The sequence below is a fragment of the Hyperolius riggenbachi genome, chromosome 2, assembly GCF_040937935.1.
Source record: "Hyperolius riggenbachi isolate aHypRig1 chromosome 2, aHypRig1.pri, whole genome shotgun sequence".
Taxonomy (NCBI): Eukaryota; Metazoa; Chordata; class Amphibia; order Anura; family Hyperoliidae; genus Hyperolius; species Hyperolius riggenbachi.
Window position 1 is genome coordinate 354,054,204 of NC_090647.1, and position 25,237 is coordinate 354,079,440.

General features: G+C 42.7%; 2 protein-coding genes across 3 annotated transcripts in view; one reads left to right on the plus strand and one right to left on the minus strand.

Moving 5' to 3' along the window:
• Positions 1-4,530, plus strand: part of CD53 (CD53 molecule) — a 110,882-nt gene extending 106,352 nt beyond the window's left edge. For both annotated transcript variants that reach the window (XM_068269651.1, XM_068269652.1), the window contains one exon: positions 2,587-4,530. In XM_068269651.1, the coding sequence (XP_068125752.1) occupies positions 2,587-2,661 (75 nt within the window). In that variant the 3' untranslated portion in view covers positions 2,662-4,530. The remainder of the gene's footprint in view (positions 1-2,586) is intronic.
• Positions 4,531-12,533: 8,003 nt separating this feature from the next.
• The window catches only part of LOC137546797 (uncharacterized), an 80,405-nt gene continuing 67,701 nt past the window's right edge, over positions 12,534-25,237 (minus strand). The window contains exons 5-6 of the mRNA XM_068269653.1: positions 22,729-22,831; positions 12,534-12,621 (exon numbers count right to left, since the gene is read on the minus strand). Coding sequence (XP_068125754.1) covers positions 22,783-22,831 — 49 coding nt within the window. The 3' untranslated portion in view covers positions 12,534-12,621; positions 22,729-22,782. The remainder of the gene's footprint in view (positions 12,622-22,728; positions 22,832-25,237) is intronic.

Below are 25,237 nucleotides of genomic sequence, written 5' to 3' on the forward strand. Positions count from 1 at the left end.
GGTGAAACTGCAGATCATCAATAATCGGGTATATATCTGTATTCCCAGTGATACTGCAGATCACCGGTAATCAGATCCTCTCTGTGTTACACCGATCGTTACAATATGGACCTAAATGTTTTACTGCTAATAGGCAGACATGGCTTTAAAGAAAACTTTTGTTTTAATGTGTATGTCAAATAAACGTGACATTATCTGCATACAAAAATATTACCGGTATGTATACAAATATATTACATATACCACTACTCTGTCCCATAGGTGATTTTTGCTATTAAAAAATGATATAATTGAAAATAAAATATGAGACTACTTTCTTTGCTACTAATGTTCTAGTAATTATCTGTACTACACAACCAATTCATTATATCATATTTTTGTTCACCACTTCAGTGTCACTTTAACCACCTAATGACAAGCTGACTTATAAAAACGTCCTGCTAGAGCCTCTTAACGGCTCCAAGACGTTTTTCTAAGTCAAACAGTGCTGCTGCCGCTGTGCACGTGCGCGCTCCTGCACGTGCATTCCTGTGCACATGCACGTGAAAATAGTGAAAAAAAGGAACCATAGAAAAAATACACCTTTATTTACAAAATAATATATTATGATTATTATTATTATTATTTAGTATTTATATAGCGCCGACATATTACGCAGCTCTGTACAGTGTATATATATGTATTGTCTTGTCGCTAACTGTCCCTCAAAGGAGCTCACAATCTAATCCCTACCATTGCCATATGTCTATATTATGTAGTGTAAGTACTGTAGTCTAGGGCCAATTTTTTAGGGGGGAGCAAATTAACTTATCCATATGTTTTTGGAATGTGGGAGGAAACCGGAGTGCCCGGAGGAAACCCACGCAGACACGGAGAGAACATACAAACTCTTTGCAGATAGTGCCCTGGCTGGTATTCGAACCAGGGACCCAGCGCTGCAAGGCGAGAGAGCTAACCACTACGCCACCGTGCTGTCACCATACTTTGTACTAGGGACATAATTAAAATGTTGTGATAACCAGGACAGATAGGCAGATAAAATGTGTGGGTTTTATGTACAGTAGCAGTGTTTATATTAAAACTATAGGGGATGAAATTGTATTTTTTCATTTTTTCCTTGTTTTTCCCTTTAAAATGCATAGAAAATAAATTAATTACTGAAAACAAATATCAACACCAAAAAACCTCAATTGGTGGTGAAAAAAGATATAGATCATTTCATTATGATTAGTAGTGATTAAGCTATTGGCAAATTAAAGGGATGAGCACTGAAAGGTGAAACTCGCTCTTGTCCGTTAGGGTAAAAACCCCTTTGGGGTGAAGTGGTTAAGTTAACTTATGTTTTTCAGTATCCTACCTGGCCTTCTTTCTTATTAAATGACAAGCAATGTCCTGTTAAAGAGGAGCTGTTAGGTGTAGGGTCTCAAAGGAAAAAAAACACATATATCAGTAGCTAAATATTGGCTGTACTTACATTACATATGCATTTCACTGTCCACGTTTGGATTTCACAGAATTTTTATATAGTATTTGCAGAGATTGATGCTCCCGACAGCTCATGGCAGGTTCCATGTTTGACTGTTTTGTATGAAGCCAATTGTGATGTAATATCCTCCCTTACCCTGCTTCCTGATGATTTGATTCACAAAAAAGATCCGGATCAAAGATCCTAATGGTTCATGATCCGGACAACAATACTGTGCAGTGAATATTAATTAGCCATGTGGCTAGGAACAATAGCGGACTCATGCAGTATACTCTAACGGAACATGTGCCCTGTGAACAGCACATTGATTTTTCAGTGCTGTGAGCTGGGCTGCAAGATACAAGCTGCTGTAACATGAGCCTGTAATGTCTCACTGTGAAAGCAGCCTTAGGGTGGGATAGGGAAATTAAGGGGAGGAGCCAAGGTAGTGCACTGGGGAGAAGAAGCAGCCCCAGCATGCTCTGCAGTATCTGTTATGGCCTGCCGGCCCCCTTAGGAGCTTGGGAATAAAGAGGCTTGCTATTCAGCAAAAATCAAAGTAAGAGAGATTTTTAACTTCAGTATTGCCTTTTTGGCTTCCTTCTAAACTGTTTAACACAGGAGAATAGAGGTTTGAATTAGCTTTTGCAGCCTAACAGTTACTCTATAAATAGGTATGGGGAAAACCTTTAAAGTAAACCTGAACTGAGAAGGATATGGAGGCCAACATATTTAATTCCTTTTAAACAATGCAGGTTACCTGGCTGTCCTGCTGAACCTCGTTTGTGGCCACCTTTAAGTGGTACAAAGTATAGCAAGGAGCCTAGAAACTAATAGCAATAGCTGACTAAGGACCTGTTTGTCTGAAACGCTACCAGCCTGTCATTTGGATGTTCAATAAACAGATCGGGATTTTATTGACATCTGGTGTGTTGTGGGCATTTGTACATTTCTCTTTACAAAGCTTTATGCTATCCACAATCAAAATTTCTCTTGAGGTGAACAACTGCATTTCACTTCATTCACACTTACATGTTCTGCTATGTATCGTACAGTCTGATCAGTTTTGAAAGCTCTATTAGTATTGATGCCATTACACTATGCTTTCTTGTGTCTTTCAGGTGCTAGGAATGTCTTTTGCCCTGACCTTGTATTGCCACATTTCCAGAAGCAGTGGCTCGCTCAGTACAAAGTGAGGACCACCATTATCCATTCCATATGAATATTTCATAAAAAAGAAGCTTAAGTGCTCAGAGTACTAAATACCTAAACAGCTTATATTTGAGATAAAAACTAATGTTTATGGTAGATCCTTTTTTTATATTCTGCAAAAAAATCTATGCCGTGCACTAGAACAATAGCAATTACTGTATAATGCTTAAAGGCAATGTAAACATGACACACATACTGTACACATATATACATATACACACTCACCTAAAGGATTATTAGGAACCCCTATCTCATTAATGCAATTATCTAATCAACCAATCACATGGCAAGTTGCTTCAATGCAATAGGGGTGTGGTCCTGATCAAGACAATCTCCTGAACTCCAAACTGAATGTCAGAGTGGAAAAGAAAGGTGATTTAAGCAATTTTGAGCGTGGCACTGTTGTTGGTGCTAGGTAGGCCAGTCTGAGTATTTCACAATCTGCTCAGTTACTGGGATTTTCACGCACAACCATTTCTAGGGTTTACAAAGAATGGTGTTAAAAGGGAAAAACATCCAGTATGCGGTAGTCCTGTGGGCGAAAATGCCTTGTGGATGCTAGAGGTCAGGGGAGAATGGGCCGACTGATTCAAGCTGATAGAAGAGCAATGTTGACTGAAATAACCACCCGTTACAACCGGGGTATGCAGCAAAGCATTTGAGAAGCCACAACACGCACAACCTTGAGGCAGATGCATACAACAGAAGAAGACCCCACCGGGTACCACTCATCTCCACTACAAATAGGAAAAAGAGGCTACAATTTGCACAAGCTCACCAAAATTGGACAATTGAAGACTGGAAAAATGTTTCCTGGTCTGAGGAGTCTCGATAGAGTCAGAATTTGGCGTAAACAGAATGAGAAAATGGATCCATCATGCTTAGTTACCACTGTGCAGGCTGGTGGTGCTGCTGTAATGGTGTGGGGGATGTTTTCTTGGCACACTTTAGGTCCCTTAGTGCCAACTGGGCATTGCTTAAATGCCACAGGCTACCTGAGCATTGTTTCTGACCATGTCCATCCCTTCATGACCACCATGTACCCATCCTCTGATGGCTACTTCCAGCAGGACAATGCACCATGTCACAAAGCTCGAATCATTTCAAATTGGTTTCTTGAACATGACAATGAGTTCACTGTACTAAAATGGCCCCCACAGTCACCAGATCTCAATCCAAAAGAGCATCTTTAGGATGTGATGGAACGGGAGCTTCGTGCCCTGGATGTGCATCCCACAAATCTCCATCAACTGCAAGATGCTATCCTATCAATATGGGCCAACATTTCTAAAGAATGCTTTCAGCACCTTGTTGAATCAATGCCACAAAGAGTGAAGGCAGTTCTGAAGGCGAAAGGGGGTCAAACACCGTATTAGTATGGTGTTCCTAATAATCATTTAGGTGAGTGCATGTATATATATATATATATATATATATATATATATATATATATATATATATATAGCACTTACTGTGTTTTTGCAATTTTAAAACAAACCACTTCTTGAAATCCATTTTGTACTAAAAATGTACAAATAAAACAGTGTAAGAGAAAAAAAAAAAAAGGTTCACCTTGCCTTGATAGGTGACCATGCATGTCTGAATAGAACAACCTTCAAGACCTCTATTCTAAATTTAGTCTTATATTTTTATGAATAATGTCATGCGCATCGCTAGGGGGTTTGATCCGGGGCACCGCCCTTAAACCTGCTGCCATGGTGCCTCCGATCAATAATTGCAGAGCGCCCCATGAGCCTTCCTCGCACTCTTCTGGCCCCCTCAGACCTCAGATCGCGGCGATTCCGTGCCCCCTCCCTCCGCTCGTTCCCCCCATCCTCTGCTCATCCCCCCCATGTACAAGCACCAGCTTACCTATGCCTCGATTCCAGCGTGGACATGGAGCGCACAGCAGCAGATCTCTCTCTACTCCTGACTGTTCCCCTAGTGACCGGCTTCTGCTAATGACGTGGTTCGCATCATTAGCAGAAACCGAGCATTGGGGAAACAGCAGGAGTGAGAGAGAGATCTGCAGTCGTGCGCTCCACATCCATCCTGGAATCGAGGCACAAGTAAGTTGGTGCTTGCACATGTGCGAGGGGGGGGGGGGGGTGGAAGAGACAAGCAGGGGGGGGGGGGGGTCCTATACCTACCTAACTACCTACGTATAGTGAAGGCCCCTATAACTACCTACCTATACTGAATGCCCCTATACCTACCTATAGTGAAGGCCCCCCCCATACCTAACTACCTATACTGAAGACCCTTATACCTACCTACCTATACTGAGGGACCTTATACCTACCTATAGACCTATAGTGAAGACCCCTATACCTAACTACCTATACTGAAGACTCCTATACCTACCTACCTATACTGAAGGCCCCTATACCTACCTACGTATACTGAAGTCCCCTATATCTACCTATAGTGAAGGCCCCTATACCTAACTACCTATAATGAAGACCCCTATACCTACTTACCTATGCTTCCTTGTAAGTGCAAACTTACTTGGCGAAAATAAATTGATTCTGATTCTATACTGAAGACCCCTATACCTACTTACCTATACTGAAGGCCCCTATACCTACTTATCTAACTGACAGCCCCTATACCTACCAACCTACCTATACTGAAGGCCCCTATACCTACCTAACTATACTGAAGGCTTCTATACCTACTACCTATTATGAACCTACCTATACCTAACTACCTAACTACCGATAATGAACTAAAGGCTCTTATACCTATCTACCTATACTGAAGGCCCCTATACCTACCTACACTGAAGACCCCTATACCTAGCTATCTATACCTACCTAGCTACTTATTCTGAAGGCATTTATACCTAGCTACCTATGCTGAAGCAAAGCCCCCAGCAAAGCAAAGACCCCGGGGCCCCAGCCCAGCCTAGCAAAGCCCCTGGGCCAGCAAAGCCACCAGCCCAGTCTAGAGAAGCCCCAGCAAAGCAGAGCCCCCGGGCCCCAGCAAAGCAAATCCCCTAGGCCCAGCAAAGCAGAGCCCCCGGGCCTCAGCAAAGTCCCCAGCCCAGCAAAGCAAACCCCTCAGCCTAGCAAAGCCTCCAGCAAAGCAAAGCGTCCAGGCCCCAACCCAGCAAAGCATATAGCCAAGCAAAGCTCCAAGCCCAGCAAAGTGACCTCACCCCAGCAAAGCCACCAGCAAAGCCCCAGGCCGGCTCAGCATCGCCACCAGCCAGGCCACACATTACCACCAGCAATGCCAGCACAGCATAGCATAGCATCACCACCAGCCAGGCAGCCCAGCATCACCACCAGCAAGCCCAGCATAACCGCCAGCCGAGTACAGCACACAGGCCAGCAAGACGAAGAGAAGACAGAAGCCAGGTGAGGGGCTTATTTATGTGAAATACTGCCTATTGAATATATTTAAGTTACACAAGTGCTATGTTCATGTATATGTGCATTTGGCCCCACCTATGACCACGCTACGTGCACCGCACAGTCATTCTCTGTTGGTGCCCCGGATCTCCCAGGAACCTGGAAACACCCCTGAATGATGTATATAATTTGTCTTTTTCCTGAAGCAATATACTGTATATTCCTGCGTATAAGACTACTTTTTAACCCTTGAAAATCTTCTGAAAAGTTGGGGGAGTTGCTGAGGGAGCGCAGTCTATTCTTCCATACCGCTCTGATAAACAGGAAGACAAGGAGAGCTGACCAGTCTACTTAAGGAGAGTTGACCAATGCAACAAGTCAATTGACTATATACTGTTATATACTGGGTAACACACACAGTACCACACCAGTATCTGTTCATACACAGCACCAGTATATGATTTTTTTATTTTTATTTGGTGTGCGTTGGAAGAGGGGTAGTCTTATATGGCGAGTATATCCCAAACTCTATATTTTAACTGGAAGAGTTGGGGGGTCGTCTTATACACCCAGTCGTCTTATACGCCGGAATATATGGTATATATTTTTTAAAATGAAAGAATAAGTGGTATGTAAACACCCTTGCCATTTTCACACCTTAATACAAGGGGGAGAGGAAGGAAGCCATGATGCAGAATGGTGGGTCAGGTGGCTGCTCCATATAGGGGTGAGAAGGGAGATAGTGTTTACAGGGGAGGATGCAGAATGGTAGGGGAAAATAGGCTTCTCCATACAGGGGGGGAGAGAGGAGTCAGTGTTTACAGGAAATGATGCAGAATGATGGGGAAGGGTCAGTAGGCTGCTCCATACAGAAGGTAGGAGGGATGCAACTAGTGTTTACAGGAAATTTTACAGAATGGTGGGCTTTAGTAGGCTGAGGTAGGTAATTTGGGCACTGCTCTGTGCCTGGTAATTTGGGGGCAGCCACAGACTGTAATGTTAATTGTGGCTACCGAGGTGCCCAAATTGCGTAAAAGAAAGGACAGGTAGTGTTAGGCAGTGTTAACAGCAGGGCTAGTTTAAGAGTAGCTATGGGGGAGGATTAGTGTTAGCAGGAGGTAGTAAGCCTTTTTAGGCCTCTTGCACACTGCATGCATTTCCGATTCCGATTTTTAATTGGTTTTTATCTCTTATTCCTATTAAGATTTTTAATCTTTACTGTGTGCTGCGTTTTTTGATCCGTTTTTCTGTTGAATGTATTCAGGGAAAATTGGAATTGAAAATCGGAATCGGAAACAGAATCGGAATCAGAAAACGGATTTGCAGTGTGCAGGGAGCCTAGTATTGCTGAATTTCTTCTAGCAGCTTCACCAGGAGCCCAAATTTACCTGGCACCCTTTTTACATGTATGTTCAGTAGGTTGTTCCATACAGAAAGGGGAACCAGTGTTTAGAGGAAATGATACAGAATTTTAGAGAAAGGTCAGTAGGTTGTTCCATAAAAAAGGGAGGGGAAGGGAGTCAGTGTTTACAGAAAATGATGCAGAATGGTGGGAAAGGGTCACTAGTCTGCTCCATACAGAAAAGGAGGGGGGAGTCAGTGTTTACAGAAAATTATCCAGAATGGTGGTGAAGAATTAGTAGGCTGCTCCATGCAGGAGGAAATGTTTTTTTTACAGGAAATGATGCAGAATTATTTGGAGTTGTCAGTAGGTTGCTCCATACAGGAGGGAGGAGGGGAGCCAGTGTTTACAGGAAATGATGCAGAACGATACAAAACTCCTGATAAACACCTTTCAGGCCTTGGGTGTACTAGACTTTTTGATGGGTTTAACAAAATACAAAAAATGTACTCTGTGGTTGTATGTTAAAAAGAAGTTTTAAAGACTTATCCTGAAATCTAAAGGGAAGAGATTATTATTTTTGTTTTACTTTTATGACGTATTGCTTAGACCCATAGGGTGAAAATCGTTTAATAAATGTACAAACTACAGAGCTGTTGTATAGCAATAAGTTTATGAAACCATATTACTGAGCTTTGTAAACAAGACTGATAATCATTTTATAAGAAAGTATGCCCATATATTTTTTTTTAAAAAGATAATAAAAGTTACTGTTTTAAACGACTTGCACACAATGGTTTCCTAGAAAACTCCACAGCATCAGTGTCGCATGGGTTGGGTTCGATTACCATTTCTGATTATTCCATGAAGGTTTGGAATTTACATGAAGGAAAAGAAATGAACAAACACAAACATGACCTAACTACATCATAAAACAGTTTACAAGGGTGCATTTGTTAATGTTGTTAGCAGAAAAGGAAATTAAACTGATTCAACAGTTCCTGAGTACTCCAATTCCTAACAACTGTGTTTTCTATCTGCTCGGGGGATCGGTCAAAACCAGCCTCATCAGCCTGCCGACAGACAGTACACACGGGGAAACTGTCGGCAGAACGGCCGCCGTGGGCGGGTCTGAAGACTCGTGGTTTGAAGGAATCAGGTGTGTGTACGCTCCTTATATGTTGATAAGTTCAGCACATTTTCAGTTTACAAGGGTCCAGGGGGATGCCAGATCGTTTTGCGCTTTCCCTTGTGCAACTGAATCTTCATGACATCTTCGCTTTACAGTGGGAGATTCCAAACAAGCTACTTCTTTCTTGAAGTCTTTTATGGCTATTTTCATAGGATCATCTTCAATATCTTTGTACAGAAAATAATTGAATAATAATATTAGCTACCACTACCCATTATTCTCCTTACAACATTTCTGCGCAGTTTAAAAATAAGCTCATGTTTATTGTAACAGCAATAAAGAATTACAATGCAGGATCCTGGAAAGGTACAGCGTCGGCAATACAATTAACATATAGCTATTGCCTTAGGCACTCACATACTGTATGAGTAATAACACACCATAACAGATGTAATAACGCCTGGAATACAGATGAGAACAGGACCCAAAATCTTATAAAAAATACAGCGTTTTTAATAAGCGTTTTGTAAGCGATTTCATGAGCGTTTTCTGGCAATTTTGTTAGGGATTTTAAAATGTGTATGCTTTTTGCCAGCGATTCTGTAGCGATTTGCGATTTTAATTCTGATTGGTCTTTTCAATTAATTTTTTTTTTAGTGTGCAGTAATTTAAAAACGCTAGCAAATCGCTCTGTGTAGGTTTTGACAAGCGATTACGCCAGTGTTTATATACTTTACATTGCAGAAACGCTAACGCAAAACGCTAATGCTCAAAAATGCTGCATGTCCTGCATTCGCGATTTAGGTAATCGCAATCGCTCCAGTGGAATTCGACCCTTCCATTAACATTAGATGAGCGTTTAGGGAAACCGCTAGCGTTTTGAAAACCTCCCTAAGCGCTCAAAACAACGCTCTAGTGGGTTCCAGCCCTTAAGGCGTATACACATGTCGTATTCTTACAAACGACGGGTCCATCAGACCCTCCCGCAGGGCTGTCATTCTGCCGACAGTAGTACGTGAGTACAGGCTGTCGGCAGACTGATAAGACGGATTTATGACGGATCCCCCAAGCGGATCAGTCTTATCAGTCTGCCAACAGCCTGTACTCACGTACTACTCTCAGCAGAACGACCTCCCCGCGGGAGGGTCTGATGGACCCGTTGTTTGTAACAGTACGGTGTGTGTACACCCCTTTACACTGCAGGGTAAATATACCGGTGCCTTGTCTATGCAGTCAGATTTCAGTGAAAGCTCTGCTGATAACTAATTAGAAACCATAAAAACTCTCTGTGTCTGTGCAAACATACTTGACATCAAGATAGTAAATTAAAGTTAAACAGGCCTTCATTTCCCAGTGTGGGAGCTGAATTGACAGCATGTAAATGTTATGCGAAATATGGCTCGTAGTTCAAACTGAGATTTTCAACCCTAATGTTGGGGATACACGGTACATTTCTGTACCGTGGATCGAGCCGCTGATGCTGGGAGCTGATTATTTCCAAAAGGTCCGATGACCCGCCAGATCGATACCCCGCTCGATCCCCGCGGGCTGACAATAACGGGGAGTCGAGCGGAAGATAAGGAAGCGCCCACGGGGATGAGCGGGAATCGATCTGGACGGCGGCAGGGACGAGCGGGGACGCGGCGGGAGTCGATCCGGCGGCTAATCGAGCCGCCGGGTCGACCCATGTATCCCAAGCATTAAACTCAAAATAAGTATACAGACTCCAGCAAAATTCTACTTGGGATTAGTTCTATGGAGTCAGGTAATTATCTTCTAAGTTTTTTTGTACTTTAAGTTTGCTTTACCTATACATTTAGGCCCTATCTCCACAAGATATTTTTCCTTATCTGGGAATGTTTTTTGTGCCTAGCTTTCATGGACACCGTGTGCATTTGCATCTTCCACAGCTCCACTATGTAATTTATAGGATGAACATGCACTGTGCACAGGAAAAAACAATACACTGCCAGTTTTTCAGTTTTCTTTTTCTGCACATGGAAAAAAAAAATTGCATTAAATAGTAACAGCCCACATGAACTGTCAGATCGAATGTGTTTTTCAGTTGTGAAAAACACAGACCGCCACATCAGGTGGAAATAGGGCTGTATAGAATCTTTCCTAAAAATGAACAGATAAAAGTTCTATTCTGCAGAAAGCAGCTTTAAGCTGGCCACTAACGGTCCAATTTCTAGCGAAAAATCGTTCGAGCGATCAGAAATTCTGATCGGTTTGGTTGTAAATAATCTCCATTGATGGACACAATCGATTATGAACGAGTGAAAAAAATGTCGCCCAAATGAATTTTCGTCGAACGAAAATTTGGATTTTCTTGGTGGTCGTGATAGATAGGAAGCAATGATTGGTTAGTTGATGGTGTAGTGAACGATTTTTCGTCCGATCAGAATTTTTGATCGCTCGAACGATTTTTCGCTAGAAATTGGACCGTTAGTGGCCAGCTTAAGATGCACTTCTTGCAGTTAGAGGATAACCAAGGTGACATGTGATGTGATGAGATAGACATGTGTCTGTACAGTGCCTAGCACACAAATAACTATGCTGTGTTCCTTTTTTTCTATCTCTGCCTGAAAGAGTTAAACATCAGGTATGGAGTTTACAGTTTCTGTCTGGGTCGGACTGGGTCAGGTTTTATTAGGAGGAGGATAGATGCAATTGTCTTTCTCATCAGCTTATTTTTACCTTGGATGTCCTTTAAGCATCACAGTCATTTTTGCATTCTTCCTGCATTGTAGTAGGCAAACCACAAAAGCTCTTCTCTGCAGACAAAGGTGTGGTTAATACCAAACTGCTGGAACAGTGCTGTTGATTGCAGTATGCATGCATATGGTGTCGGTGCTGTGTCTGCATGTTAAAACACTGTTAGCTGCTCAAAGCGGATGCCAGGCAGGGGCGTAACTATAAGGAAGCAGCATCAGCCATCGCAGGGGGACCCAGGGAAGCGAGGGGCCTCCAACTTCTATTTTACTCTGACTGATATAGGAGTCCATCCTCTAGATCAGGTGTTTTTGGGGCTACACTTGTTATGGGTGTGAAGATCATGATGATCAAAATAGTTTTATGACCATAGCAAGATGCCCCCCCAGCCTGTGAGGGTCACTGAGGGAACACTAGAGGGGCCCCATCAAAGTTTTTCTGGGGGCGGGCCCCGTGATTTGTAGTCACACCCTGGGCTCTCTGTAATTGTACATGAATCTACCTTTCAGGCGCTCTTATTAAGTATTGATTGGGAAGCCAAGCATTTTCAAGCAAACCTGAAGTGAAGAGGAAAAGCTTGATCACTACCCAAAACAGAAAAACGACTAGAGAGTAGCAAATAATGTCTCACCTGGTCCTGATCAGATTTCAACAGAAATTTTTTTGAAGACCAGTTGAACTGCTGTCATCAGTGCTGCACCCTCTGCTCCTCCCCCACCCACTTGATGAAAGCATATCTCCACTCCTGATCATACTGTCCAAAATGGTTTGTAAGGTTACAGATCATTGTCAGTCAAAAAGACATAAGACCTAAAAAGTAGATTTGATAAATTACCCACACAAGGTTCGTGAGGCGGAATAAAAAAAAGAAAAGATCCTCCGGAGGTTTCCCACGTGCTTTTGGAGACTACTGTTGCATGTGGACCCCCGGAACATACAAGTCAGGAGCTTGTCAGATAAGTTATCGTGGCCATGCTCCCTGCTGTTTACGAGCGCTAGTACCTGCGCTCGTAACTACATCTGCACCGTGAGCTCAAGCCACTCATGTACAAGCAGCTCCAAGCTACTGCGCACGCACTGTACGGCCATGCCTGTGCATGATGAGGAGCACGGTCGTGATTGTTAAGAGGGTCCTGGGCAGTGGTACTTTTCCCAGGAGGTCACGAGAGTGTAAGGAGGATGCAGAGGTTTCCCTCTTCTTAGACAAGTAGCTGTTTTATTATCTTATTCTGCCTGGGGATTGCTTTGATGGTGTAAATTAAAGAGCAGTGTACAATTAATGTATCGCCTCTGGAAAGCTGTGTGGTTGCGTGCTGCCCTTCCCGAACCAATTTCATTAACTGCAGGTTGTGTTCACTGACAGCTCTGTGGTCTACCATAGGAAATGGATCATCTTTACCTAAATGAACAGAAAAAACATTTTTAACATAACTTAAAGAGGAACTCCAGTGAAAATAATGTAATAAAAAAAGTGCTTCATTTTTACAATAATTATGTATAAATGATTTAGTCAGTGTTTGCTCATTGTAAAATCTTTCCTCTCCCAGATTCACATTCTGACTTGTATCACATGGTGACATTGTTACTGTGGGCAGGTTATGTAGCTGCTCCTAGCTGTTTTGGCTGTTACAGACAGCTGTAAACAGCTATTTCCTGTCTGTGAACATTGTTACATTGTGGCAGTTTGCCCAGAGTTCCGCGGTTCTCAGAGCTTCTTGTGGGAGGGGTTTCACCACAATATCAGTCATACAGCGCCCCCTGATGGTCTGTTTGTGAAATGCAATACCTTTGTCATGTAAAAGGGGGTATCAGCTACTGATTGGGATAAAGTTAAATTCTTGGTCGGAGTTTCGCTTTAAGGAAACCTAAACCCAATTGAAAATAATGAGTTTCACTTACCTGGGGCTTCTACCTGCCCCCTGCGGCCATACTGTGCCCTCAATGTCACTCCCGGTTCCTCTGGTCCCCCTCCGTCAGCTAGTTTCATTTTAGCCGACTCGGAGTTGGCGGGCCGCCACGCATATCATTACACGGGTTACCGCGGTTACAGGATGCTATAGCGGGGTGTCAACACATATCTTTGCATGCGTTGACACCTGTTATAGCGTCCTGTAATCGTGGTAAAGCATGTAATGATAGGCGGGGCGGCCCGCCGACTCCGAGTCGGCTAAAACGAAACTAGCTGGCGGCAGGGAACCGGAGGAGCCATTACAAGGATCAGCAATTTATCTATTCCAACGTCAGATTTTAAGGGAAACAAAAGCTTTATTGTACCCTCATGACAAGAGGAACCTCACTCCTAGAAAGTGGAGAGCCATACAATGGCTAAAAGCTCGTCATGATCTGACAATAAAAAAGGCGGATAAGGGGGGTAACATTGTGGTATTGTCAACTTATAAATATTTGCAAGAACCAAGGCGACAGCTTGAGGACCCAACAACGTATATAAAGTTAAAATCAGATCCCACTATATCTATACAAACAAGCTTCGCTCTTTGTTGCAAAGTGGGGTGCAAGCAGGTTACCTTAGTCGCAAATTAGGAGATGACTTACTCCCTGACCTTCCAAAGAAGCCAGTCATATACTTCCTCCCCAAGGTACACAAGTCTCTGGTGGATCCCCCGGGCAGGCCCATCGTCTCTGGGAGGGGATCAGTGACTGAGCCCCTTTCCAGATACCTGGACCATGTTCTCAGACCACTCCTCCTTGAGATCCCTTCATATCTGAAAGATACGTCACATGTGTTGCAAATGGTCGAGAAAATGGGTTGGTACGAGGGTGATCGACTGGCAACCATCGACGTGGTAAGCCTGTATAACAGGATACCGCAGCGATTGGGTGTCAGTACGATATTCAACCTCCTCATAGAGACGGGACATCGTGATCTTCTGGAAAGAGAATTTTTCTGTCGATGTTTTAACTTCATCCTTGAAAACAACGCTTTTCGATTTGGAGGGGAGTGGTTTAGACAGATATCGGGAACAGCGATGGGGACGTCGGTAGCGCCCACATTCGCGAATCTATTTTTGTCCAAGTGGGAAACCATTTACATCTATGGGGAAAGAAATCCCTATAGATGTTATCTGAGAACATGGTCTAGGTATGTGGATGATGTGCTTGTCATATGGGGATCCACCAGGGAGAAGTTTGACGAATTCCTAATATACCTCCAACAAAATGATATAAATATGCAGTTTACTGGAGAGTGGGGTGAAAAGGTGAAAAGGTTTCCTTTCTAGATCTTTCTTTGGAGGTGGTGGGGAATAAACTAATCACAAAAGGGTTTCGCAAAGCTACAGCAACTAATTCCGCCTTGCATAATGATAGCTATCATCCCCACCATGTAAAAAATTAAATTCCCTACAATCATTTCCTAAGGTTAAAACGGAACAACACTATGAATGAGGATTTTGAAATACAAGCACGGGAAATGTGTCAGCGTTTTCTAAAAAGAGGCTATGATCCTATGATGGTGGATCAATCTCTTGATAAAGTGCCATTAATGGATAGATCGACCCTTTTGGATAGGCAAAGTGATGGGAAACCAGAACCAGATAAGTTCATTTTCACTTTTGATTTTTCACCAATGTCTCATAGGATTAGAGAAATAATTGATCGTAATTGGCAAATGCTCGAGAGGGATGAGGGTATCTCCCCAAAAGTGTTGGGGGGCCCCTCATCTCCTTTCGACGCGGACCCACTATTGGATCAATGATCACACAAAGTGAATATGTCCCAGACCGTATTCCAACCTGGTTAAACAGATCACCCTGTAGGGGATCATTCCCATGTGGACACTGTCCCACTTGTAAATACATGGTCAGGATTGTCCATGTACAATTAGGTGGATATTCGCACCAAATTAAGGACTTCATTACGTGTAGGACGAAATTCGTTGTTTACGGCATCTTCTGTCCCTGTTCTTATTTCTATATAGGGAAAACCACTCGACCAATTCGTGAAAGATTGGTGGAACATCGCCGATCAATTAAAAAGGGAATAGGTGCATTAAGATTGATTAATCATGTAAGAGAGATGCATAATGCTAATGCTAACTTTTTGAAAATGGTAGGTCTTGAGCTAGTGAAAGCCCCACGACGTGGGGGTATTAGAGATAATCTGCTCTCACAAAGAGAATTGTTGCTAATCAGTCGATTTGATGCCCTAGGGCCTTTGGGCTTTAATGATCGCAATGAATTTAGTGTATTTTTGGAAAAATATTAGTACTGATGTGGACTCTCTTGTCTCTATTTTTGGGAAATTCTGTTCCTGTCACTGGGTCTCTCTCTACACACTCTGTCTCCAACACATAGTATGTATGGATAGATAAAAAGCTTTACGCAATTGTATTTGAGCTTATGTACGGTATATGTTACTATCCTCTAGGGAGGTAATTAACTTTCCTGTATGTTTGGTTTGTGCAGCCTGTGCTCCTTCTCTTTTTTGTCTGGCCCGCGCCCCCCCCCCCCCCTTCATTTGTTACCCGGTGTCTGAACTCCACAAAACATCCCAGCACTGCGGACACCTTTCTTTCTGTCCACAGTGGGATGCTCCGTATTTACGGGAGGTTGCCTAGTAACGCACCAAGCGGATGTTGTGACGCTTGAGTGAGACAGGCGAGCGGCTGAGTTCCGACATGAGCGGCGATGTGCAGATGCGCTCCAAGTTGGAGCGCTGACGTACTTCCGCCTGGTGGTGGCAGGGGGAGGGGGCGTTCCGGACTAATGGAGGATGTCCCGGCGCCTTTATAACGCCGGGCTTTTTGACGTGCGAGCTTCTCCCCGCCAGGAGTCATGTCTAAGAAAAAGCGCTTTTAGCGCAAAACAGTTGTCGACAAGAATACCATCTCTGTGAATGTTTGCAGCCCCGGAAGGGTGATGTATTAAGATCTTACACCGTTTTTTGTCATCAGTCTGCATATGCTCCTGGAATAAATATAAGCTCTAAGTAACTGGTGCCCACGGAATCCTTTCTTGATGTTAATTGAGTGACTGCGAGGGCACAGAATGGCTGGAGGGGGCTGGTAGAATCCCCAGGTAAGCGAAACTCATTTTTTTCAATTGGGTTTAGCTTTCCTTTAGCTTTCAAGCAGTGGCATATCTTGGGAAAATAGCACATGTACAACACGCTGAAACTGTCCAAACATCTCACATTCACAGTATTTTTACCATAATCTTAGCTCATATATCAAGTCACACTCATCAATCTTTTAATTGACAAAACAAATTATGGTATTACATGATCATTTCAACATCACTTTGCTTGCTTCCACTTGTTCTTTGATGTAATCAAACTGAGTTTCTTAGCCTTAGTACAGAATAGATCTCCTTAGAGACAGAGATTGTTAGTGACAGATCCACTTCGGGCCCATTCATACTGTCAGTGATGTGCATTGTTCATCAGCATTGTTGTCCACTATGAGGTATAAAGCAGTACACCTTCATTCAATATAAGTGAATGGAAAAGCTCATCTTCATTGCCTCAGAGTATACCCGGATGCAATTTTTTATGGTTGTGCATCACACCATATGTGATGTCAATAGCGCCGTATTAGTGGAGGAATAGCCCAGGCAGGGGCAGGCTGTCTCTCTTTGAATCACAGCCTGTGTGGGATGGAAGGGCCATGCTGTAGTGGATGGGCGAGGCTGCAGCACACAGAGAGACTTAACAAATATTGCTGTCCCTCTGAGAAGCAGACATGCTACCTCCTGCAGTCAGGGACAGGGCACATGCCATACCCGTCACACCTTAAATACACCTCTGCTCTCCTGAAAATAGGAACTCCGGAACATTTATTTCTTGTGTAAACTGAATATTTTGAAAATAAATACTTCTTACTGCTTCAAAAATATAGTAACAAAGAAAGATCATTTCCTTAAATCAGATAAACTGGGTGCTGCTTGTATGAAAATCTGTATTGAGGTTGAGAGGTGAGTATAAAAACTTTTTGGGGATAGCAAAGTCAGAGGTAGTTAGGGTGCTTATTATGACTCAGTATTATACTTACCATGGGTTGGTAGAATTATTCTGCCCTAGATGTAGCTACAGTAGTGGGTAAGTGACACTGAAGGGCTGGAACCCACTACAAAACGCTATTGCTAATCGCAATCGCTAGCGTTTTGTGTGAGCGTTTTGTAAGCGATTTCATGAGCGTTTTTGGCAGCGATTTTAAAAAGTGTGAGGTTTTTGCCAGCAATTGTGTAGCGATTAGCGTTTTTAATTCTGATTGGTCCTTTCAATTAATTTTAATTATTTTACAGTGTGCAGTAACTTCAGAATGCTAGCAAAATCGCTCTGTGTAGGGTTTGATGAGCGATTATGCCAGCGTTTATATACTTTACATCGCAGAAACGCTAACGCTAAAATTGCTGCATGTCCTGCGTTTTGGTAATCGCAATCGCTCCAGTTGAATTTGGCCCATCCATTAACATTAGTTGAGCATTTAGGGAAATTGCTAGCGGTTTGAATCGCTCACTAAACACTCACAAAATCGCTCTAGTGGGTTCCAGGCCTCCTGCAGTTCAGGGGGCTCAGCAATCAAAGTCCTGCTGTGGGAGTTTTTGACAGGCAGTACTTACCTTTGTGGGGCTGTTCCCTAGCCCCTCATTCTTATGATGGCATCCATCTTCTTCCAGGGAATCTCGCAGGTGCTGCAGATTGAATCTGCCAGCGGAGTTGTACTTCTCCGACTGCCACAACGCATGTCGGGAGATGTCGTTTTTTGATGCAAGTACACCAACCGTCTGTGAAAGGTTTTTCCATTGAAGCACTACTTTGATTTATATATTTTGATAATTAGGCGCTCAGCTTCCTTTCCAAACTCTATGCAGACAAGATTTCAATTCAGAATTCTAACACTACAAAGTGAAAGTAATAAGCAGTTATGTGCCATGCTTTCCAATGGGAGCTGCAATTCATGGGAAAATGTGTATGTCATATTGTGGTGTTGGCTGTATTATGGGATTGTTTGTTTTTAGTCTTGTATCAGGCAAGGGGTCACATAACCTCTGAAGTGCAAGACTCTGTAGATTACCATTAGGCTTTGTTTACACATAAATCTGTACATTTCCGGTCCATTCCAGTACTGTCCTGTCAGTTATGCATCACATTTCTATCAGTTTTACCTGACTGGACCGGAAATGTACACCTTTTATGTGTGAACACAGGCAAAGAAGCACATGCAACACTGATGCAAACTGTAAAAAACTGACAGGACACCTTTTCTATGTGTGAACCAAGCCTAATGGTGGCCACACATTACAATTTTTCTGTTCGATTTTACCACAATTCAATTATAATGATAGATTGTGGGAGAAAATCAAGAATTTTTTTTTATTCCATCAATAAATTCAATCAAAATTGTTGTTTTTCTCAATTAAATCGATTAGAAGGGTTGGAAAAATCGGATCAATTTTGTCAGAAATGGAATGGTGCGTGGTGGGTTTTATGAAAGTAGTTCAATCTAATACATTTTAAGTTTACATTCAAGAATAAAGAAACTTTATTTGTCAAAGTGACACATTAAATTGAAGAAATACATTCTATGTAATAAATATAGTGTTCTTAATTAAAATAAATGAGAAATAGATTTGATAAAGTAAGGTAAATTTTTTAAGATTGTCTGGACCAACTAAACATATGCTGAAATGTCGTGACCTGCTTGGCCCAGCATTTCACAAAATAGTAAATTGCTCTCTGCAAGCAGGGAGGTTTCCTACCTCTTTAAAAGAAGGAATCATCAAGCCCCTTCTTAAAAAACCTTCCATGGATCCAGATGCAATGAGCAGCTACAGACCTGTCTCCAACCTCCCCTTCTTAGGTAAAGTTATTGAAAAGGCTGTCTATCTGCTACTTGAAACCAGGCTGTCAGTAAACAACATCCTGGACCCTCTACAATCTGGCTTTAAGAAACACCACAGCTGTGAAACAGCCCTCATCCAAGTCTGCAACGACCTGCTCATGGCAAGGGACAGAGGGGAATGCTCCATCCTAATCCTGTTGGATCTCTCAGCGGCTTTTGATACAGTTGACCATGAAATCCTGCTTAACAGACTGCAGGAGTACTGTGGCATCAGTGGATCAGTCCTCCAGTGGTTCAGATCATTCCTGACTGACAGAACACAGAGAGTATCCCTAGGACCTATCATGTCCAAACCTGCACCTCTACAATTGGGAGTGCCACAAGGATCAATCCTATCCCCTCTGCTGTTTGCAATCTACATGTTACCACTCGGTACAATTATCCAACAACATGGCCTGACGTACCACTGCTATGCTGATGACACGCAGCTGTACCTGTACTTCAAACCTGGTGGAACAGACCCTACTCCAAAAATAAACTCTTGCTTAGCTGAGCTACAGGCATGGATGAATGATAACTGGTTGAAACTGAATGCTGACAAAACTGAGGTCCTCTTTGTCCAAAGCCAGTGCTTGCCATCAAAACAGCTCTATCCTAAAGCAACACCAATCAGGATTGGAAATTCAGACATAAACAGCTCCAACCTTGTGCGCAGCCTTGGCTTACTAATCGATGGGGATTTAAGTTTCAGAAACCAAATTTCATCTGTAGTTAAATCTTCCTACTTTCATCTGAAGAACATTGCAAAGATTAAACATCTGATTCCCCCAGAGGATCTTCCAATCCTAGTTCACGCCTTCATCACATCACGGCTGGATTACTGCAATGCCCTTTATGCTGGCCTCCCCAAAAAGGACCTGCGTCGCCTGCAATTAGTGCAGAATGCTGCTGCCAGATTGCTAACAAACCAGCCTCGCCACTGTCACATTACACCGATCCTTTGCTCACTGCACTGGCTACCAGTAGAATGGAGAATACTCTTCAAGATTGGACTGCTGGCATTCAAATCCCTGCACAATCTGGGCCCTGGATACATGAAGGACTTGCTGAAGCTGCACCACACCTCTCACAACCTCAGATCAGCTAGTTCTATAAACTTGGTCACTCCCAGAGTGCACCTCAAAAAATCTGGAGATAGAGCCTTCTGTCATGCTGCCCCTACTCTTTGGAACTCCCTGCCACACCCAGTAAAGACAGCACCATCCCTGGAGCTATTCAAATCCAGACTGAAAAGCCACCTGTTTAGCCTGGCACTTCCGGACTTTATAAAATTCTTCCTCTGTACCACAATGGTCTGAGCCATGCTTATGCGCTTTGAGTCCTATGGGAGAAAAGCGCTCTACAAATGTTATTTGTTGTTGTTGTTGTTGTTGTTGATGGCACAGAGCACCCCATAAATATCAATGATGGCACTGAGAGCACCCCATACATATTTATAAATGAAAATGTATATATTATAAATATTTAGTTTTCTGAGAGTGCTCCACTGCTGTCAGTTGTTTTCTGCATGTGAAAAAAAAGCAAAAACATTCAAGTGTGAACTAGCCCATTGATTAACATTGTTTTTCAGTTTTCCTATGTAACAAAATGCAAAGAAAAACAGACAAGTGTGAATCCAGCCTTAAGGTGGCCACTAACGGTCCAATTTCTAGTGAAAAATCATTTGAGCAATCAGAAATTCTGATAGGATTGGCAGTATGGTGGCGTAGTGGTTAGCGCTCTCGCCTTGCAACGCTGGGTTCCTGGTTCGAATCCCAGCCAGGTTGACATCTGCAAGGAGTTTGTATGTTCTCCCCATGTCTGTGTGGGTTTTCTCTGGGCACTCCGTTTTCCTCCCACATCCCAAAAAACATACAGATAAGTTAATTGGCTTCCCCCTAAAATTGCCCTAGACTATGATACATACACTACATGATACATACATAGACATATGACTATGGTAGGGACTAGATTGTGAGCCCCTCTGAGGGACAGTTAGTGACAAGACAATAAACTGTACAGCGCTACGTAATATGTTGGCGTTATATAAATACTTGAATAAATAAATAATTTTTGTTGATGGGCACAATCGATTACGATCGATTATAAAAAAAAAAAAAGTCGTCCGATTGGATTTTTGTCGAACTAAAATTTGGATTTTCTTGTTGTTTGCGATAGATAGGAAGCAAACACTGGTTCGGTGATGGTGTAGTGAACGATTTCACTTCCAATCAGTATTATCTGATCGGTCAAACGATTTTTTGCTAGAAATTAGATTGTTAGTGGCCACCTCTAGGGAACTTTGGGAACAAAAGAGGCCTTTTTTCCCATTTTTATAGATTAAGAATACTGTGCTTTAGGCCAGGGTCACACTTATCCATGCAGAAAACTATTCTGCTATGGTCGGTTTTTTTTTAATGCATTCGCTCTCTCCGTGTGCGGTTTTATGCATTTCCATTTTTTTATTTTATTCATATTTAACAAGTAAAAATAATTAATGTTCACTGTTTTTTCATTAGTTATAACCTTATTTGGGCAAAAACCTATGCGTTTTTTTTTCATCATAGGAAAGCATTGCATGTAGAATGTATGCGTTCTGCATACAGTATGCAAAAAGAATGAACTTGAGCGTTTTAAAAATGCATACCAATGTGCATTTTTGCATGCGTTTTCTAAAACACATGCGATTCAAATACAGGTGGCCATACACTGGTCGATTTGCCATCAGATTCGACCAACAGATAGATCCCTCTCTGATCGAATCTGATCAGAGAGGGATCGTATAGCTGCCTTACTGCAAACAGATTGTGAACCGATTTCAGCCTGAAACCGTTCACAATCTGTGGTGGTGGTGGTGCTGCCGCCGCTCCGACCCCCCGCGCATGCATTACCTGCTCCGCCAGCGCGACTCCCCAGGTCTCTGCTGTCTTCCTCTCCGCTCTGGTCTGGTCTGGCCTCCGGCATGCTTCGCTTCGTCCTGCACGGCAGGAAGTTTAAACAGTAGAGCGCCCTCTAATGTTTAAACTTCCTGCCGGGCAGGAAGAAGTGAAGCATACCGGAGACCAGACCAGAGCGGAGAAGACAGCGGGGGCCAGGGGACTCGCGCCGGCCGGAACAGGTAATGTATACCCGCTGTATTGCGTCGGTCGTCGGGCATTCGAATGCGGCTATCGACGCACTCCCGACCCGCCGGCGATTGAGAAAAATCTTCCGCACGGACGGATCGACGGGAATCAACGGGAACGATCGATTTCGGACGGAAACGCAGAACGTCAGCGGTGTGCGCGGCAATTTCACAGCCGATTCGATCACTGTGATCGAATCGGCCGTATATCGGCGGGAAAATCGTTAGGTGTATGGGCCCCTTAAGTGTGACCCTGGCCTTAGAAAGGTGTGATGCACAGAATAAAAGTTTTTATCCTGCAAACCTGATGTTCTTTGAAACACTGTTAAATAAAAGGTGGCTCTGTACACAGTTAATTATTAAAGTTTTAAAGAAGGTGAATGGATATTTTAAGAGCCTGTACCAACATAAGCAAATAGGACAGCTCACTAGGAGTAATTACGTTACATGTAGAACATTAAAAAGGTGTTCTAAGCTTCAAGACATTAATGCTTTCCTTGCTTGTGAGGACTCAGCCCTCACTTAATGTTTTGTTTTTTTACCTATGATGCATCTACTGTAGCTTGCTTCTGAATATCATCAGGCGCTGTCCATGGTTAGTAAATGTATTTTGCAGGGAAGTCTTTTAATACAGGCAAGTATTTTCTACATGCAAATATATTTACATTGGTCAGAAAAATTACACTTTTGCAGACAATTTTCTTAGAAATGGTTATATAACTATAAAAACTGCATAAATATGGAATAGCATTTGCCAGGCATGCAACATGTGCGCACATTGCTGGGGCATTTCATCATATATGTTTTAAATACCAAAGAATCGTTAGACAACTGTCATTCTTTAAGTGTTACAGTAAATGATTTTTTTTTATTGTAAACCAGAAATGAGTACATATATATAATATATGTACACACACATCCGCTGAGTAAAAATATACAGTATATCCAGGGTGGGCACCACACCCCATCATCCACAAAGATAAGGGCAGATGCAAACACACACACAGACAGACACAATATTTTCATGGGACAAAACTGCACAATGAGTAGAGCGTCATGCATGTAGGCTCCTCTACTCACTGTGCAGTAATACTTTACGCACATTATTCTGCTTAACACAGTATAGTGCATGCGCCCCTTTGCCACAATGTAAAGTAGTCAGCATGCAGCTTGTAGAACAGTGTAAGTTTGCTGTCCCATCAAAATAACTCAGCACACAGCCATTAATGTCTAAACCGCTGGCCACAATAGTGATTATGCCCCGAAATGAAAAATGTCAAAATTCTGGCCAATGAGACATTTCCCAGGGTCATGTTATGTGCTAGTGTTACACGGTCTCAGCTGTAAATGGGGAGTGGGTGTGTTATATTTGGTGTTATCACTCTCACATTCTCTCATACTGGTCACTGGAAGTTCAACATGGCACCTCATGGCAGAGAACCCTCTGAGGTCAATAGTTCATGTATTTTTAGCTCTGGGACACTTAATAGACTGCCACTGAGTAGAGACAATAAAACATTAATCTGCAGGCCTGAGGAGAGGAAACACAGAGTGAGGAATCAGAATGACCTTTACCTCAGATTGCAGCATTAGCTGTTAAAATTATTTTCAAAATTACATGATGGACAGATTATTTAACTACACATATCTGGATATCGACGGCTGCCATGACTATAAGATCACATCTTAAAGTGAACCTGAACTCTTGCACAGGACACAAGTATTTAGAGAGTTTAGTCTGTGTAATTCCCCCTCATTTGTGACTAATCACTAGTTGTAATTTGATCCCCCCTGTGTCACATGACTGCCTATAGCAGATAAACCCATTTGAAAGCACAGGCTGTAAACAATACGTCTGCTTCCATGAATGAGGAAGTAGAAACTGTGCAGATTTAATTTTAGGATTTGTGTCTGCTGTAAAGGCAGCCATACACTGATCGATTGTCCAACAGATAGATCCCTCTCTGATCTAATCTGATCAGACAGGGATCTAACGCAGTGGCGGACACAGCCAGCAGTGGGCTCCTGTGCAAAATTGCAATTGTGGGCCCCTATGACCTGTGGCAAAATATGGGTGTGGCTGTAACCTGCGGCAAAAATGGGTGTGGATAGCACCTGCAAAAATGGGCGTGGCAGTGACCGGATGAGTGCGGAGCTAACTGTAATTTAAAGGAATACTATCGATGTATGCATTTATTTTTAAATGCTGTATGTTGTAGCACACATTAGGACAAGTACTAGGAGCAATTTGATTCCTCACACAGCTGTTCCTCTCAGCTGTAAAATCCTCCCTCAGTTTTGGCGTCAGTGTTGGATACAAAATGTATCTAAATACTGGGTTCCCAGAGGGCTAGACCATGTCTCTGCACAGGGGAGTTGCTATCAACTCCTCAGTTTATACTTTAATTATCACCTTGCTGAAAGAATCTTATTGATATGGTGGTAAGGGGTTAAATATTGTAGCAATGTGTGTTTATTATCTTTGCTTCTCTTGACTGATAAAGATACTAATAATGCTGATTGTAGACAGTTGTCTGCCCCTCTCAGCAGCTTGTAAAGTGGATGCAGCCTGGAGTGAATCCCCACAAGCAGGCAGCCAGTCTGAGTGTAAACACATACATATATCCAGGCACATCGCCTCTAGTTAGGACATTAAATAAATTATTAGGGAAAGGGAGGTGCTGAAGGGGGTGTGGCTAGAAACAGAAAAAATCAATTAACCCTTCGCACTGAGTGTGCGAAGGGTTAATTGATTTTTTTTTATTTTTTTTTGAGTATAAACACAGACTCGTGGTATAGCTAGTTATATTCCAGCAATATTCCAGCTCATTTAGTTACCTGTTACCACCTCAGATCAGCGTATTTCTCCTCATGTCCTCTGCATGCTGTGAGTGACACAGTGAAATATATTTGTGAGCTGTGTGACAGAGTAACTGAGCAGCTCAGGGTGACCCAACCTACTATGAGCTGTGTGAGAAATGAATTTTTAAGCAGGGATAGTGAGAGAGAGACCTGGGTGAATAAATAAAGTGCCCCTAGCACTAGTGGTAA